The 16,051-nt window shown below is 54.0% G+C and overlaps 2 protein-coding genes across 7 annotated transcripts; one reads left to right on the forward strand and one right to left on the reverse strand.

Annotated features, from left to right (window-relative positions):
- Positions 1 to 337: 337 nt before the first annotated feature.
- Positions 338 to 8,915, forward strand: MZT2B (mitotic spindle organizing protein 2B). 5 transcript variants are annotated; one of them, XR_012517785.1, is made up of 4 exons: positions 338 to 815; positions 1,035 to 1,131; positions 2,150 to 4,782; positions 6,869 to 8,664. XR_012517785.1 is itself a non-coding variant. In XM_074399785.1 (4 exons), the coding sequence occupies exons 1-4, from the start codon at positions 646 to 648 to the stop codon at positions 8,826 to 8,828; spliced, it is 657 nt and encodes a 218-aa protein (XP_074255886.1). In that variant the 5' UTR covers positions 580 to 645; the 3' UTR covers positions 8,829 to 8,915. The 5 variants fall into 5 exon arrangements, 4 of the variants coding, with proteins under 4 accessions (XP_074255884.1, XP_074255882.1, XP_074255886.1 ...); XM_074399785.1 differs by lacking the exon at positions 6,869 to 8,664 and adding an exon at positions 8,671 to 8,915 and having other exon boundaries at positions 580 to 815; positions 983 to 1,131; positions 2,150 to 2,329; XM_074399783.1 differs by lacking the exons at positions 2,150 to 4,782; positions 6,869 to 8,664 and adding an exon at positions 8,671 to 8,915.
- A 744-nt stretch (positions 8,916 to 9,659) lies between these two features.
- Positions 9,660 to 15,820, reverse strand: TUBA3E (tubulin alpha 3e). 2 transcript variants are annotated; one of them, XM_074399773.1, is made up of 4 exons: positions 15,598 to 15,820; positions 14,515 to 14,663; positions 13,224 to 13,904; positions 9,660 to 10,042 (listed from the first exon to the last, which is right to left on the reverse strand). In XM_074399773.1, the coding sequence occupies exons 1-4, from the start codon at positions 15,716 to 15,718 to the stop codon at positions 9,746 to 9,748; spliced, it is 1,248 nt and encodes a 415-aa protein (XP_074255874.1). In that variant the 5' UTR covers positions 15,719 to 15,820; the 3' UTR covers positions 9,660 to 9,745. The 2 variants fall into 2 exon arrangements, with proteins under 2 accessions (XP_074255874.1, XP_074255875.1); XM_074399774.1 differs by lacking the exon at positions 15,598 to 15,820 and adding an exon at positions 15,216 to 15,322.
- Between the last annotated feature and the right edge of the window lie 231 nt (positions 15,821 to 16,051).

Consider the following 16,051-nt stretch of genomic DNA (forward strand, 5'->3'; position numbering starts at 1 on the left):
CGTCATCAAGCTGCGCCCAGGAGCCGCGCCCCGCGGCCAGGCGGGAAAAGCGTCTACCACTTTGGGCAGCTACTTCAAAACGCGCCTGCGCAAAGTGAAAGCCGGCCGGGCGGGAGGGGAAGCAAGGAGGGAGGAGTGTGGGGAAGTGGGGGGTGGCCCGCGGCTGAATGCGCCTGCGTAGTGGCGGCCTCCGGCCTCTGGCTTTTAGGCTCAGGCCCAGCAAGGAGAGCGCGTTCGCATAAGCAGGGTTTGTGATTAGGGACCCACCCGAGGAGCGCTCCCTAGTGGGGCACCGGCGCGGACCAGAAAATTGCAGGCTTTCTTGTGCCAGGTATTACTGAGCGCCCAGTGTATGCCTGGCATTGGGTTAGGTGCTGCCACCTAAGTGAACACGACCAATGCAGTCTATCAGGGAGGCCCTGACCGCCTAGCCCTGGCCCCAGCGGTCCGTCATGCCACCCCCGACACCTAGCACGCCGCCCAGCACACCGCGGGCGCCCAATAACTGCTGTGCTCGGGTGACGGTGCGGGGGGGCGGCTCAGTACCCGCCTCGCGGCCGCGGAGGCCCCGTGCTGGCGCTGCCGGGAGAGGGTGGCGGGCGCCGCCGCCGGCGGACGCCGGCGCGGCGGGGCGGGGCGGGGCGGATGGCGGCGCAGGGCGCAGGGCCGGGGCCAGGGTCGGCGGCGCAGCCCGGGCTGGAGGCGGCCCGGCAGAAGCTGGCGCTGCGGCGGAAGAAGGTGCTGAGCGCCGAGGAGATGGAGCTTTACGAACTGGCGCAGGCGGCGGGCAGCGCCATCGACCCCGATGTGTTCAAGTGAGCGGGGCGGGTGGGGGTCGCAGGCTCACCCATCGCCCCGACCTCTGCTGTCAGGGTCCACCGGGCCCGCTGGTCGGGAGGAAGCCCCGGTCCTTGTCGGGTCTTCAGGGAGGTGGCCGCCCTGGGCAGGGAGGGCTCACCGGCCCCGCGTCTGTCCTCGCCAGGATCCTGGTGGACCTGCTGAAGCTGAACGTGGCCCCCCTCGCAGTCTTCCAGATGCTCAAGTCCATGTGTGCCGGGCAGAGGCTGGCGAACGAGCCCCAAGACCCTGCAGCCGTGTCTCTGCCCACGTCCAGCGAGCCTGAGACCCGAGGTCAGAGCCGGGTCCGCTGTCCCTGCCCCAGTGGCGGAGGTGCCAGGCGGGGAGGGGGCAGGCGCGGCACAGCAACGGTGTGGCCCTGAGTGGCCAGGCCTGTGTGTGGGGTCTTGGCCCAGCACCTGCAGGGCCCATCCTTGGGCTCTGCCCCGGGCCTCGCTGCTAGCCTTAGCAGGCACATCCCGGTCAGGTGAGCACAGAATACATGCCCCAGGGTGGTCCAGGCGGGCTAGGGTTCTTCCTCTCGGCCCCCTCCCCACCTCTTCACTCAGGCCTTCATCCCACAAAGTCGGAAATCAAGACAGTTTGGGGCTGAGCGCTGTGGCTCCCGCCCATAATCCCAGCAGTTTTCGACGCCACAACGGGAGGATCGTTAGAGGCCATGAGTTTGAGAGCAGTCTGGGTGATAGGGTGAGATCGTATCTCTAAATATGCTTTTAAGAGACACTCTCGGTCCCTGTTCTACGGCATTAAAGCCTCCAGGAAGTGCCCAAGGAGCAGGGCAGGCAGAGGTCTTCCTGCCACCCCCTGCCTGTACCCCTCCTGGGCCCATTTCCTGTGCAGGGACTTGGGCAGCCTGGCCAGCTTCCCTCTGAGGATTGCAGGAAGGGAGTCAGACACAGAACTCCCAGGGTGCAGAGGCCTGCAGGGCCTCCTCCTTCTCCAGCGTGATGACTGGGCTGAGCAGATGCTGGGGCTCAAAGTGTCGTGGTGGAACCTCAGCCCCTGCTCATCGCTGCTGCATGCTGCTCCTGCTTCCGACAGCTCTCTGAAATTCAGCAGAACCTACCAGGCCAATGGAAGGAGGCCCAGAGCTGGCGCCCTGCCTGGAAGCACGAGGACACCCGCACAGGCATTCTGCGAAGGGGTGGAGAGCAGGCTGCCTTCATGGGGATGTGCCCCAGGGCCTGGGCTCCCAGGCCTTGTGCCTGGGGAGGCCCCGGGCACCTGCGTGCTGGCTTCCTCACTGACCCGCGCTCTGTCTGCTCTCTTTGTGTCTCTCTCTGACCTCCAGAGGCCTCCTTTCTCTCTGCCAGGAACAGTAGCCCCCCTGGGAGGCCCTCCTTTTCCTCCGGCCTGCAGCCTGCGGCCTCTCCGGTTCTGCTCCACAGCCTGGCTGCCACACACTCGCCTCTCTCTCCAGGCCCCCTGGGTTCCCTCCGCCTCTCTTGCTGCCTGTTCTCTCCTTTTGCAGGTTGCCTTTATTGGCTTATCTTGGGGGGTTGGTGCTCTCCCTTGTTTCCATGGAAACTGCCTGGGCCCAAGAGGTAGCTTTGAGCTGCAAGGGCAGGACCAGGCAGGACACTGCTGCCTTGCCGCTAAGCAACGAGGTTTATTAGTGACACGGTGTGGCAGTCTCTAGACCCCACAGTCGGGCTGGCATCCCGGGATGGTACTAACACCTGCACTGTAAAGAGCTCCACTCCAGGGTAGGCCAGTCAGTCGAGGGGTGGTGTGCTGTGCCGGAGAGCACAGCCCGAGGTGTGACAAACACCTTGGCCTCTTGGAAGCTGTCTCCTCTCTGGACAGGAAGTCTGGGGGCTGAAGCAGAGGCTCCCACCTTCCCCCAGTCTCCTGGGCAGCACCACATGGATGTCATGTACTGGTCCCATGGCCACACGCCAGCACTCAGCCCCTTTGCCCATCTCACTCCTGAGTTGGGGGCGCTTTCCAGGTGTCACCAGGTGTGATGAGGCTAGGGGCCCAGAGCCAGGGGCCTGTGAGAGCCCAGGGGTCTCTGATCGCACCTCCTGCATGCGCCTCCCCACAGTGCCCACCTCTCTGACAGTCTGATCTCAGGCTCAAGGGAGGATGGGGAGGGGCTGAGGGGCAAGCTGGAGTAGGAATGCACAGACTGCAGGCTAAGATGAACAATTGAGGGACAAGTTTCCAGCAGGAGGGAGAAACTGGGAACAGACGCCTTGTCACTCCAGGGGATGCTGCTGCTCACTCAGGGGCTCTGGGTGCCAGGCCCAGCTCTCACTGCAGAGGGTGTGGCAGGGAAGTGAGATGGTCACACTCAGTCCAGTGAGAGGCCGTGAGGAAAATCGTTAGCGAGGCCGGTACGTTGGCTCACAACAGCACTTTGTCAAGGCAGGTGGATCCCTTGAGTTCAGGAGTTCAGGACCAAACTGGACAACACAGCAAGACCCCATCTCTACAAAAAACACAAAAACTCACCAGGCAGGTGTGGTGGTACCTGTCTGTATTCCCAGCTACTTGGGAGGCTGAGGTGGGAGGATCACCTATGCCTAAGAGGATTGCTGCAGTGAGCCGAGATCACGTGACTGCACTCCTGCCTGGGTAACAGCAAGACCCTGTCTAAAAAATAAAAAAAAAAAAAAAAAAAAAAAAACCTGCCAGCGGTGGAGGCGGGAGAGGAGGCTTCAGAGCCTAGAGAGCAGCACAGGTTACACGGGGCAGGGCAGGAGGAGTCGACAGGGCCCCAGGCATGTGAGCTGGGTGGTGGGAGGGGACTGGTGAGGCAGAGTGCTATCCAAGCAGGCCCCGGGCGGGAGGAAGGACTTGGAGGGGCACAATCAAGATGTGTGTGGAGCTGGGCATGGTGGCTCATGCCTGTAATCCCAACACTTTGGGAGGCCGAGGTGGGTGGATCCTGAGGGCAAGAGATCGAGACCATCCTGGTCAACATGGTGAAACCCCGTCTCTCCTAAAAATACAAAACATTAGCTGGGCATGGTGGTGCGTGCCTGTAATCCCAGCTACTCAGGAGGCTGAGGCAGGAGAATTGCCTGAACCCAGGAGGCGGAGGTTGCGGTGAGCCGAGATCGCGCCATTGCACTCCAGCCTGGGTAACAAGAGCGAAACTCCATCTCAAAAAAAAAAAAAAAAGATGTATGTGGGGGTTGTGGCACTAGGATGCAGGCGGAGAGGGGCCAGGAGATCAGGGGGTGCCATGTGAGCAAACGGGGGCTCTGAGAGGAGCAGGAGGAAGCCCCTAGCACAGGGACAGGAATGGCCTGGAGTACTGGGCCCCTCAGGGTCATTTGTTCCTCGAGGCTCTGTCCTGGAAGCATAGCCCGGACCTGGCCCTGTAGGCTGGGCAGCAGAAGGCCAGGACATGAGGGCACGGAGTCCCCATGGGAATGCAGGGGAACCTGAGGAGGAGGTGGAGGGGAATGGGGCCACACCAGGAGTGTGCTGCTGAGTGAGAGGCAGAGGCCACAGATGGAATTGTGAGAGCTCTCTCAGGCCTGTATCTTACAGCATCTGACCACATGGAGCTCCTACTGCCCCGGTAATGGCAGAATCTGGGATAGAGGACATAAGGGGGTTTGTGGGAGTGATGTGGCTAGGGGGCATGGAGGTCACAGATTTCCCTCGGGACTCAGGTGTGGAGTTCCCCAGGCTGCGGGCCAGGCCCACGGGAGCCTGCCTCTGTGAGCTGCAGCGGGTGCCCCAGGTCCTCTGGATGCTTGTCCCCCAGCCGTCCAGATGCCCTGCAGGGACCACCACCACCAAGCACACACATCCCCACAGGGAAAGGGAAACAGAAAATCAGAAGCACAGAGGGCAACGCTTGTGGTGAGGGTCTGGAGTCATTGAGGGAAACATAAATTCAGTCAAGCATATTGTTTAAGTTTAGGGAAACTATACATTTTAAAAGTCTAGAGTATATACGATGATGTTTGGAGTGTGGAAGCCGTGAGTCTTACCTGAGCTGTGCTGCCTGATAAAGGAACCATGAGCCACACATGGCAGGCATGGTCATTGCACTGCGTGTGTTAGGCACAGCAGATATCAAAGGACTGGTGCAAAAGGGAATGCAGAAACCCACTACACTTTTGGAGACCAAGGCAGGTGGATCTGTTGAGTTCAGTAGTTCAAGACTAGCCAGGGCAATACAGTGAGACCCAGTCTCCACAAAAAATAGAAAAAATTAGCAGGGCCTGGTGGCACACATCTGTAGTTCGAGCTACTTGGGAGGCTGAGGTGGGAGGATTGCTTGAACCTGGGAGGTCGAAGTTGCAGTGAGCTGTGACTGCACCACTGCACTCCAGTCTGAGTGACAGAGTGAGCTCTGCCTCAAAACGACCCCAATGTGAATGAGGTTAGGCATTGTGGCTCATACCCATAATCCCAGCACTTGGGGAGGCTGAGGCAGGAGGATCATTTGAGACCAGCCTGGGCAACATAGCAAGACCCCATCTCTACAAACCGACAAACCAAAAAAAGAACAAAGGTGAATGCAACATCTCGTGAGTAACTTATGTACTGATTACATATTGAAATAATACGTTGAATATTTTAGATTAAAGTATTTAAGCTGATTTTTTTTTTGAAACAGAGTATGTGTCACCCAGGCTTGAGTCCAGTGGCACACTCATAGCTCACTGCAGCCTCAACCCCTTGGGCTCACATGATCCACCTCCTCTTGAGTAGCTGGAACTACAGGTGCGCACTACCACACCTGGCTAATTTCCTAATTTTTTGTAGAGATGGAGGTCTCACTATGTTGTCCAAGCTGCTCTCGAGCTCCTGACCTCAAAGGATCCTGCCACGTTGGTCTCCCAAAGTATTAGAATTACAGGCATGAGCCACTGTCCCCTGCTGAGCCAGGCTGTTTTTAATATTCAGTGGTCGTTGACTATTTTGGCACTTAGGAGGGCCCTCCAGGGACCAGGCCCAGGACATCTGTCACCCCACCCTCGCACCCCAACCTCCAGCCACACTTGGTTCAACCCGACTGCCTAGCCCATCCGACTCCCTCCTCCTCAGGGAGCAGGGCTAAGCAAAGCTGGTTTTCTCACTGCAAGGCGCTGCAGGCCATTCTCCTTTTGGCCCTTCTTGTCCTTCATAAGGTAAAGAGCCTTGAACAGGGCTCCCCATCAGCCCTGAGAGCATGCAATTCCTGAAGATTTCCAAGTTTTTCTTAACATCAGGTATGGCTTAGAGTTAAGTTGGTTTCATATTTCCAGGGCTTGTCCACCCTGTCAGATTGAAAGATAAGCATTATTAGCCAGGTGTGGCCCCATGCTTGTAGTCCCAGCGACTCCGGAGGCTGAGGCAGAAGGATCCCTTGAGGCCGTGAGTTTGAGACAGTAGTAAACTGTGATTGCATCACAGCACTGTAGCCCAGGTGACAGAGCAAGAGTCAGTCTCTAAACACACCCCCAACACACAGACACACACACATACACAAATCATATCATTATTTGTTCTTTTCTACTTCCCTCTCATCCTTGTTTCCAGAAGGGACCGTGTCATTACTGAGGGGAGGAGAGGAAGCTCAGATGGCGCAGGCTGAAGGGAAGCTGGCTCTGAGTCAGGCCCAGGTCTGGGAGCTGCTGTGTTGGGTGCTGTGGGGAGCAAGGCGTTAGTTACCCTGAGAGCGCCTGGGCTCCTGAGCACCCAGGTTAGGACACGGCTACAGATCTGACTCTGTAGTCAGATCTGTTCTGGCACAGAGGGACTGTGGCCTCAGAGAAGGATGCTGGCCCAGTATGGGAGCTGCTGCAGGGTGTCAGGGCCAGTTCACTCATGGAAGACAGACTCCTCACCCCCAACCAATCATTGGGGACTAAGATAATGGCAGTTTGTACCAAAGGAGATTCGTGGTGACCTAACGTTCTCTGCTTTGTGCCTTTTTCACAAGTCACTGCTGGGCTGAGGTGGCCAAACATCACCCACCACGTGTTCCTGGCTGCACCCCTCCTTGGCTCAGGGCAGCCCTGACTCCATCTTTGTTGAGTCAAGTGCGCCAAGCTGACAGAGTTCCCAGCGTGACACCGGTGTCACCCTCACCACCCACCAGGCAGGAATGAGCACAGCTCTCATTCTCTGAGGAAGAACTCCCGGAAACTCAAGGAGGGTCACCCTATCCCTGCAGGGCGTGGGGAGAATTTTGTGGTATTAGCGTGGAAAGGGAGCTGGAGGTGCCTCTGGAAGAACCAGGGTCCAGGGCGTCTCAGACACAGGAGTCTTCACTTGTTCAAAGTGACAAATGGTGAAACAGAAGTGACCTAATGGGTGCCTAGATACGCAGTTGCATCTTTTCTCTAAGAACACGGTTTCCCATTGCAGGCTGTTTGCATTTGATAAGAGGCCAGGGAAGGACCAGGATTGAGGTTAGGTGTTCTGTTGGCTGGGCCTTTGTCTGGAGTTACCCTGAAACTGGTGGCACGGGCGTTCTCGCAATGGACTGCCCCAAGCCTTCCCAGGATTGAGCTAGCTAATGCCAGCGTGGTTAGTCCTAAGATTTTGTTAGGGAACTTGCATGTGGAGGGGGGCTGCAGTGTGGCCTCATGAGGCACAGCCAGGAAAGAGGTTCTGCCTAGGCACGGCTGCAGTGTGCAGTTAGGAGTTTGGCCGGGGTGGGGCCAGTTTCCACATGCTTAGCCACATGTCAGATCTTTCAGTGTTTCACACAACAACCTAAACATGTTTATCAGTGTCTGGGAAGAAGCAAACCCCAGCCAGGGTTTGAGCCTGCAAGGGGAACATGTAGCTGACTAGGTCAGCGTGGTCGAGGCACTCCCAGGGTCAGAAAAAAGGGAAACCTAGGGTGACGAAATGGGGGACCAAAAACTGAGTCAGGCAGGGGACACATGCCTTGGTTAGAGCCCACAGGGCAGACCCTGCCAGGCCGGAGCAGGAGAGAGTCCTGGCCAAGGCGCTTCACATGGGGGGCTGTGACCCCACGGGCAAGCCTAATACCCGGGCACATTTGTCCCCTAGAGGGTCCTCTCAGTCAGTCTTGCTGCTGCTGTCAACACCCTGAGCCCAGGGAAGTCCCTCCCATTAAAATAAAGCTCTGGCCCAAGTGTGGTTGCAGATCTTTCTTGGCTGTCTTCACCAAAGAAAGTGAAGTAAGCAAATTACAAATCAAAGAAACGGAACCAGTGGTCTTCATCCAAGTGAGACTGGTGGTCAGACGGAAAGTCTCAAAGCATTCAGACTGCAGCAGTAACCCTTTCAGGGAATCTGGCAGCTAAACCCGAGAGAGCAAGAGGCTTGACCACTATTTGCAGAACACTTGGGTAGGAAGCAAACAATGTAAGAGCTTCCAGACTAAAAACCAGAAACCTGATTCTAGGACTTGGTGACTGGAATACTTTCTAACTGTCACGGCCTAGGGCAGCTCAGATGTACGGTCCAGTGTGAGCACACCTGGAGGGTGAGGCAGCCAGTCCCTGCTGCTGCTGCTACTGCTGCTGCCAGCACCCTCAGGGCAGACCACGTTTGCTGCCCAGGCCAGGTGTGGACCGGATGTGCCTACCTTTCCCTAGATGGACCCGTGGCTGTCCTTTCAAAACGTTCCCTTGGCAGTTTGCTGCTTGCAGGGATTCCCTTCTGGGACACATCCTAAATGGTGCCCTGTGCACTGCCAAGGGCTTATGGGGCATGGCCTGTCTTGATCAGTTCTGAGCCTCAGGACTCGGGGCTGATGCAAGGCCTCTAGCTGAAGTAGCTTTGACAGAAATGTGTAAACACAAATGTTTAAGGAGCACGAGTACAGCAGGTGTTGCAGTTATGGGGCTCACCCATTTCTAACTGTGCTTTGTGTCTCCTCAGGGAGAAACAAAGGCAGCACTGCCCTCAGGGGAGCGCTGGCCCTGGCAGAACACAGCAGCCGTGAAGGATCCAGCCAGAGGATGCTGCGCCAGCCCATCGCTACCAGGCTGCCCAAGGCGGGCAGGCCTGGCAAGAGCCCTATGCGTAGCAACACCTAGGATGGGGCAGAGACTTACCACACCACTGTCCCCAGCAAAGGCTACGTGTTATCTCCTTCAGACGATAATAAACCTTCCTGAGATTCAGAGGGTCAGACCTGCTCTACTGTTTTTTGACAATATTAAGGCACAGACTTAGAATAAGGTTTCTGTGCCTGTCCTGATTGTGCCACAGGTGAACTAACTAGGTCCCTTCACCATGAACTTCCTGGACCTGGATTTTGAAAAAAGGTGTCTGGATTACCAGGTCTTCTATAAACAGGTGTCAACAAGCTTCATCTGAAATGAAATGTGGGAGGTTTTCTAAGACGATCGAATGCTGAGGGGCAGGGAGGCTGTGCGCACACAAGGAGGGCGAGCGCTGCCTTCCAGGTTATCGTGGAGCACTGGGTCACCATGAGTGTGTTGTGACCTTCTGCAAATGCTTTGCAGAACTCAGTTGACACTCCCCACTTCTAAAATGTCCTGATGTTACACATTTGACCCACAGCTTTAGAGATTTCGTGGACAAGCCCCATCCACAGACTCAAACACTTCTTGTCTCTTTTTAGCCAGCATGACCCTTAAAGAAGCCCAAAAAACTGCAAAGTCAGCTGAAAACCCTGACTGCTTTCCTAGAATTTAGGAAATCTACACATTGAAAACTTGGCTTTGAAGAAACACTGGTTTCCTTAGGTTAAGTTACTTCTGTGGCAGCTCCTTAAGTATGTACGGTTCTGCTGCGCCCAGCCCCACACCAGAAGGGCAGGTTGGCACCCCACCACTCCCCAAGCAGGCTCTGGGGTCCCACCCGCTCCTGTAGGCAGCGGTAAGCAGCACAGCACAGAGGTCTTGGTTTTAGACAGAACCTTTATTTGCAAACAACTTGAAAGCAGCCATCCTGGGGGCGGCAGGGGAGAACCCACCACAGCCTCCCCTCAGTATTCTTCGCCTTCTTCAGCCTCAGCCTCCACGGAATCCACGCCCACCTCTTCATAATCCTTCTCCAGAGCTGCCAGGTCCTCGCGGGCCTCGGAGAACTCCCCCTCCTCCATGCCTTCCCCCACGTACCAGTGCACAAAGGCCCGCTTGGCATACATGAGGTCGAACTTATGGTCCAGGCGGGCCCAGGCCTCCGCGATGGCCGTGGTGTTGCTCAGCATGCACACAGCCCGCTGCACCTTGGCCAGGTCCCCTCCAGGGACCACCGTGGGGGGCTGGTAGTTAATGCCAACCTGCCAGAGGAGAAGAAAGCAGTCTGTGAAGCTTATATCAAACCTAGAAATAGTAGCTATTTTTCCTCAAACAGAAGACACCCTGTAGGTGACCAGGAGAATGCTCAGTTCACCTCACAAATGTCACTAAGCCCTTCTCTGTGCCAGGCAGGGTGATAGTTCCAGACAATTAGAAAGGAACCATGGAGGTAGCTACCTTGGCGGGATCCCAAGCTACCTGAAGGCTGTGTCCTAGCAACTGTGACATGTGATAGGTGCCAAGGTGAGGAGTCTTCCCTCTGAAAATGTATACTGCTTGTCTTCTTTGTAGATTACAATGAAATTCCGTAGCTAAACTTTCCACCCAGAGAGATTCAGAGTACACAAATCTTCCTCAAGATATCATGGGGAACATCACACCCACCAAACAAGCCACTGTCGCTATGCAAAGGTAGCAGATCATGGGTCAAGAGTCATATGAATGCTGCTACCACAGTAGCAGGAAATGGTCCTCATGCCTGCTTATGTAGGGGGTGACATTCCAAGGTGGGGACCAAAAGGGAGGCATTTCAAGTTTCAGAACTTGGGAATAACATGACCCGAGGTCCTGGCAGCAGTGCACAGGGTCAACTAGAGCAGGGGTCAACAAGTTCTGTCAATGACAAGACCAGGCCAGGTGTGGTGGCTGAAGCCTGTAACCCCAGCACTTTAGAAAACTGAGGAGGCCAGATCACTTTAGACCAGGAGTTTGAGACCACCCTGGCCAACATGGAAAAACCTCATCTCTATCAAAAATACAAATATTGGCTGGGCATGATGGCTCTTACCTGTAATCTAGCACTCTGGGAGGCTGAGGCAGGTGGATCACCTGAGGCCAGGAGTTCAAGATCAGCCTAGCCAACATGGCAAAACCCTATCTCTACTCAAAATACAAAAATTAGCCAGGCATGGTGGCAGGCACCTGTAATTCCAGCTACTTAAGAGGCTGAGGCAGGAGAATCGCTGGTACCCAAGAAGCAGAGGTTGTAGTAAGCAGAGATCATGCCACTGCACTCCAGCCTAGGTAACAGCATGAGACTCTGTCTCAAAAAAAAAAAAAAAAAAAAAAGAAAAGATCATAGTACAAATTCTAGGCCCTACAGCCACATGACTGTCACACCTATCCCACTCTGCTATTGGATAGCAAAATCAGTCTGCAAATGAAGGGGTGTGGTGGCTGTGTTCAGATAAAACCTTACTTAACAAAATTAAGCAGCTAGTGGTAACCCCTGAAGGAGAGGAAGAGAGGCCGAGAGTAAGAAATCCCCATCAGAGCCAAGTACAGGGGTCTCCCCAGAAGCAGTGGGGGTCTAAGCTAGAGGCGGCAAGGAAACATAGCACAAGGCTGCACATGTCCAACAGAGAAAAATGTGACCAGATTTAGTGACCAACTACTGGAAAACCTGAAAGGAGACAGCAAAGTTTCTTTCATGTCAGTGGAAGGTAGGGACGGATTTTGTATCTGAGGCAAACCCAGGCTAAAATTACTAGCTTCTCAGGAAAGAAAGACGGTGCTGGGTGTTTTTTTCAGACAGGGTCTTGCTCTGTCACACAAACACTGGTGGGATCTCAGTTCATGGCAACCTCTGCCCCTCAGGCTCCAGTGATACTCCCACCTCAGCCTCCTGAGTAGCCAGGACCACAGGTGCAAACCACCACACCTGGCTAATTTTTTGTATTTTTGTTAGAGACAGAGTCTCGTCCCATTGCCCAGGCTGGTCTCGAACTCCTGAGTTCAAGCAGTCTGCCTTGGCCTCCCAAAGAGCAGGAATTACAGGTGTGAACTACCGAGCCTGTTGCTGTTTTCATCAAAAAGATTCATTCTTTCTTTAAATCAATAATTCATTCACTCTTTCTAAATCAAACACTCCATAAGACAGTGCAGTGAAGGACTTAGTGAAGCAGTTTATAGTAATGCTCAAGTTAAAATAAAATACATACGCCATCCATGTGATTCCCCAAAATACCCATAAAATTCGTACTAAGCCCCACCTATCTTTTCCACATGAATTCTACCACCCAAGAAAGGGACACAAACATCCTTCAGAAAATATATTATAAAAAAAATATGCTGTCTCATGCCTGTAATCCTAGCACCTTGGGAGGTTGAGGTGAGTGGATCGCTGGAGCCCAGGGGTCTGAGGCCCGCTGGGCAACACAGTGAGGCCCTGTCTCCACAAAAAATACAAAAATTAGGTGGGTGTGGTGGTGTACACATGTGGTCCCAAGGTACTTGGGATACTGAGGTGGCAAGATCACCTGAGCCCAGGAGGTTGAAGGTACAGCAAGCTGTGATCATGACGCTGTACTCCAGTCTGAGACTGAGATTCTGACTCAAAGCAATAAATAAATATGGCCAAGTGCAGTGGCTTGTGCCTATAATCCCAGCACTTTGGGAGGCCAAGGTGGGCGGATCACTTGAGACCACGAGTTTGAGACCAGCCTGGCCAACATGGCAAAACACCATCCCTACTAAAAATACAAAAGTTAGCCAGGCATGGTGTGCATGTCTGTGGTCCTAGCTACGCGGGAAGCTGAGGTGAGAGAATTGCTTGAGCCTGGGAGGCAGAGGTTGCAGTGAACGAAGATCACACTACGGTATTCCAACCTGGGGGACAAAGTGAGACCCTGTCTCGAAAAATAAATAAATAAAGATTGCAATAGAATGTATAGTGTGATGACTCAGAAAGAGAGTTCAAAAGACATCAACAGGCCAGGTGCTGTGGCTCATGTCTGTAAACCCAGCACTCTGGGAGGCTGAGGAGGGCCAATCACCTGAGGTCAGGAGTTCCAAGACCAGCCTGGCCAACAGACAACACCCCGTCTATACTAAACACACAAAAATTATCCAGGCATGGTGGCGCATGCCTGTAATCCCAGCTACTTGAGACAGTGAGGCAGAAAAATTGCTTGAACCCAGGAGGTGGAGGTTGCAGTGAGCCGATATCACACCATTGCACTCCAGCCCAGGCAACAGAGCGAGATTCTATCTCAGAAAAAAAAGACATCACTGAATCAATGATTACTCTGGTTCACTAATTTGTGCCCATGTGCCTAGCCCATGGAATAGACATGGTCTCCCCAAAGGATGTGGGCCTTCAGGGGCAGCGTTATTCTGTGCATCTGCTGCTTGCTGAAAGGGGTCCACATGACCCAGTCATACCTTAAATCCGGTCGGGCACCAATCCACAAACTGGATGGTGCGCTTGGTCTTGATGGTGGCGATGGCTGCGTTGACATCTTTTGGGACCACGTCCCCCCTGTACAACATGCAGCAGGCCATGTATTTGCCATGGCGAGGGTCACACTTGACCATCTGATTGGCTGGCTCGAAGCAAGCATTGGTGATCTCGGCCACAGACAGCTGCTCGTGGTAGGCCTTCTCGGCTGAGATGACCGGGGCGTAGGTGGCCAGGGGGAAATGGATGCGAGGGTACGGCACTAGGTTGGTCTGGAATTCCGTCAAGTCCACATTCAGGGCCCCATCGAATCGCAGGGAGGCCGTGATAGAGGACACAATCTGCCCAATCAGACGATTGAGGTTGGTGTACGTGGGCCGCTCAATGTCCAGGTTGCGCCGACATATGTCATAGATGGCTTCGTTGTCGACCATGAAGGCACAGTCAGAATGTTCCAGGGTCGTGTGGGTGGTCAGGATGGAGTTGTAGGGCTCCACCACGGCTGTGGAGACCTGGGGGGCTGGGTAAATGGCAAACTCTAGCTTGGACTTCTTGCCATAATCCACTGAGAGCCGCTCCATGAGCAGAGATGCGAACCCAGAGCCAGTGCCGCCCCCAAAGCTGTGGAAGATGAGGAAGCCCTGCAGTCCCGTGCACAAATCCGCCTAAGAGAAACCAGACAACGTGAGTCAATGTCCGTGGAAGCCATGCCACCAACCTCCACCAAGCCAGGGCCTCTTCTCTTTGCCTCTGATGAGTTGATATGGATTCAAATCATCCATAATGAACACGCGTAACACTTTGAAGCAAAGGAAAGCAGATAAAGATCTACAAACAAATCACAATTACAGACTCGGTAGGACTCAAGATGCTGGTCTAAGTTTCTGTTTGTTTGAGACAGAGTCTCGCTTTGTCACCCAGGCTGGAGTGCAGTGGTGCAATCTTGGCTCACTACGACCTCCATGTCCTGGGTTCAAGCAATTCTCCTGCCTCAGCCTTTCAAGTAGCTGGAAGTACAGCTGTGCGCCACCACACCTGGCTAACTTTTGTAGTTTTAGGGTAGACAGGGTTACACCATGTTGGCCAGGCTGGTCTCGCACTCCTGATCTCAGGTGATTCACCCGCCTCAGCCTCCCGAAGTGCTGGGATTGCATGTGTGAGCCACTGCACCCGCAGTGATCCAAGTCTAAGTTCTGATCAAATGACCTTCACTTCACATTCTAAGGCCTACCCTCCCATGCAAGACAATGCCCACCTGAAGCCTTCTCTTCTTACCAGTTTGCGGATCCGGTCCAGGACCAGGTCGACAATCTCCTTGCCGATGGTGTAATGGCCTCTGGCGTAATTATTGGCTGCATCTTCCTTCCCGGTGATCAGCTGTTCCGGGTGGAAGAGCTGCCTGTAGGTCCCTGTGCGCACTTCATCTACAAAAGAAACCGTGTGTGCTGTGAACCTTTAAGGCCTGTACTCAGCAAGATGGACACATTCCAGGACTGCTCATTTCTACAAAGTACATGCTGTTCCAAGTACGTGACCTACATGTTGTAGGTCAACAGTGGCAGTGTCTGGTAGAAAATGTCTGTGTGATAACCAGATTGCAAGTGCAATTTATGACTCTACGAAGTTAAACTCAGCCTGCAGTATAAACGATAGCACGACCAGTTGCCAGTGAAAGGCAATAAGCTTTCCCATCCCTACACAGGTAATTCTACAGGTAATTCTGTCCTACGTGTAGCTACATCAAAGGCTGTTAAGTTAAAAACTCTTACAAACTGGGCAGTCACCAGGTCAGTGTGACTTCTGCAGGCAGTCCCATCAGGGCACCCTGTGTGGCCAGGGTGTCACAGGCTTTCAGGTGACACTGTCATCTCCTGTGGTGTGAGGGGCACTGAAAGGTGCTTTGTGGTGCTCCTTGGCTCCTTGGAAACTACTCAGGCTTCTAATCTGAAGGAAGCAAATGACTGTTCTGTACTTACCTTCTGTGCCTAAGATGCAGGTCAAGACTCTCGTGCACCAGCGTAAGAGAGTGCCTAGCATTCGGGAGGAAACCAGTGCCGCCGCACCCTGCAGGCGGGGCCGCCTAAGCAGGGCTGAGGCAGCCACGAGGGAATCTCTCCACAGCCTATCTTACTGCTGGCAAAGCAGCTTTTCGCTGTACGTCAGGTGTTCCTAAATTAGGAGCCGAGTCTCACAGAGACTTTGATCACAAACCTTTCAGTTTATCCCCTAACACCGCCATAGGCATACGCTTGTCTATTCCATCCTTTCTGCAGGGGAATTCAAAGGAGCTCACATGGGGCTTTACCAGTGCTCTCCCACTCTCCCAGGAAAGCTGCCATCCAGTGCCAGGGCACCTACCGACCACGGTGGGCTCCAGGTCTACAAACACTGCTCTGGGCACGTGCTTGCCAGCCCCAGTCTCACTGAAGAACGTGTTGAAGGAGTCGTCCCCGCCACCGATGGTTTTATCACTTGGCATCTGACCATCGGGCTGAATTCCATGTTCAAGGCAGTACAGTTCCCAGCAGGCATTGCCGATCTGGACACCTGCCTGCCCCACGTGGATAGAGATACACTCGCGCTGTGAACCGGAACAGAAAAGTGAGCCCATTGATTTCAAGGTAACATGAAACTATATGGCATGCGAAATACTCTATTTTAATATTTGTATAGTGTTTCAGTGTCTGGTGCTTTCACAATTGATATTTCATAGAAGGGTTAGGCGACTGATCCTGTTATCCCCGTGAAAACTAACTTGCTTTAAACCATCCTAGCTACTAAGTTCTAGAGGTAGCCCTAGAACCTGTTTGCC

This window comes from Saimiri boliviensis, chromosome 5 (assembly GCF_048565385.1).
Source record: "Saimiri boliviensis isolate mSaiBol1 chromosome 5, mSaiBol1.pri, whole genome shotgun sequence".
In the NCBI taxonomy this organism is placed as follows: Eukaryota; Metazoa; Chordata; class Mammalia; order Primates; family Cebidae; genus Saimiri; species Saimiri boliviensis.

What these genes read in the sequence shown, in the direction of transcription:
- MZT2B (XM_074399781.1), top strand. Translation starts at nt 453, where the DNA reads ATGCCACCCCCGACACCTAGCACGCCGCCCAGCACACCGCGGGCGCCC. An exon ending in ATCGACCCCGATGTGTTCAA is followed by an intron (nt 816 to 1,034) that starts GTGAGCGGGGCG and finishes GCAGTCTTCCAG; the next exon opens with ATGCTCAAGTCCATGTGTGC. An exon ending in CAGCGAGCCTGAGACCCGAG is followed by an intron (nt 1,132 to 2,149) that starts GTCAGAGCCGGG and finishes TCTGACCTCCAG; the next exon opens with AGGCCTCCTTTCTCTCTGCC.
- TUBA3E (XM_074399773.1), bottom strand. Translation starts at nt 15,718, where the DNA reads ATGCCAAGTGATAAAACCATCGGTGGCGGGGACGACTCCTTCAACACG. An exon ending in CCTGGAGCCCACCGTGGTCG is followed by an intron (nt 14,664 to 15,597) that starts GTAGGTGCCCTG and finishes TTTCTTTTGTAG; the next exon opens with ATGAAGTGCGCACAGGGACC. An exon ending in TGGACCGGATCCGCAAACTG is followed by an intron (nt 13,905 to 14,514) that starts GTAAGAAGAGAA and finishes GGTTTCTCTTAG; the next exon opens with GCGGATTTGTGCACGGGACT.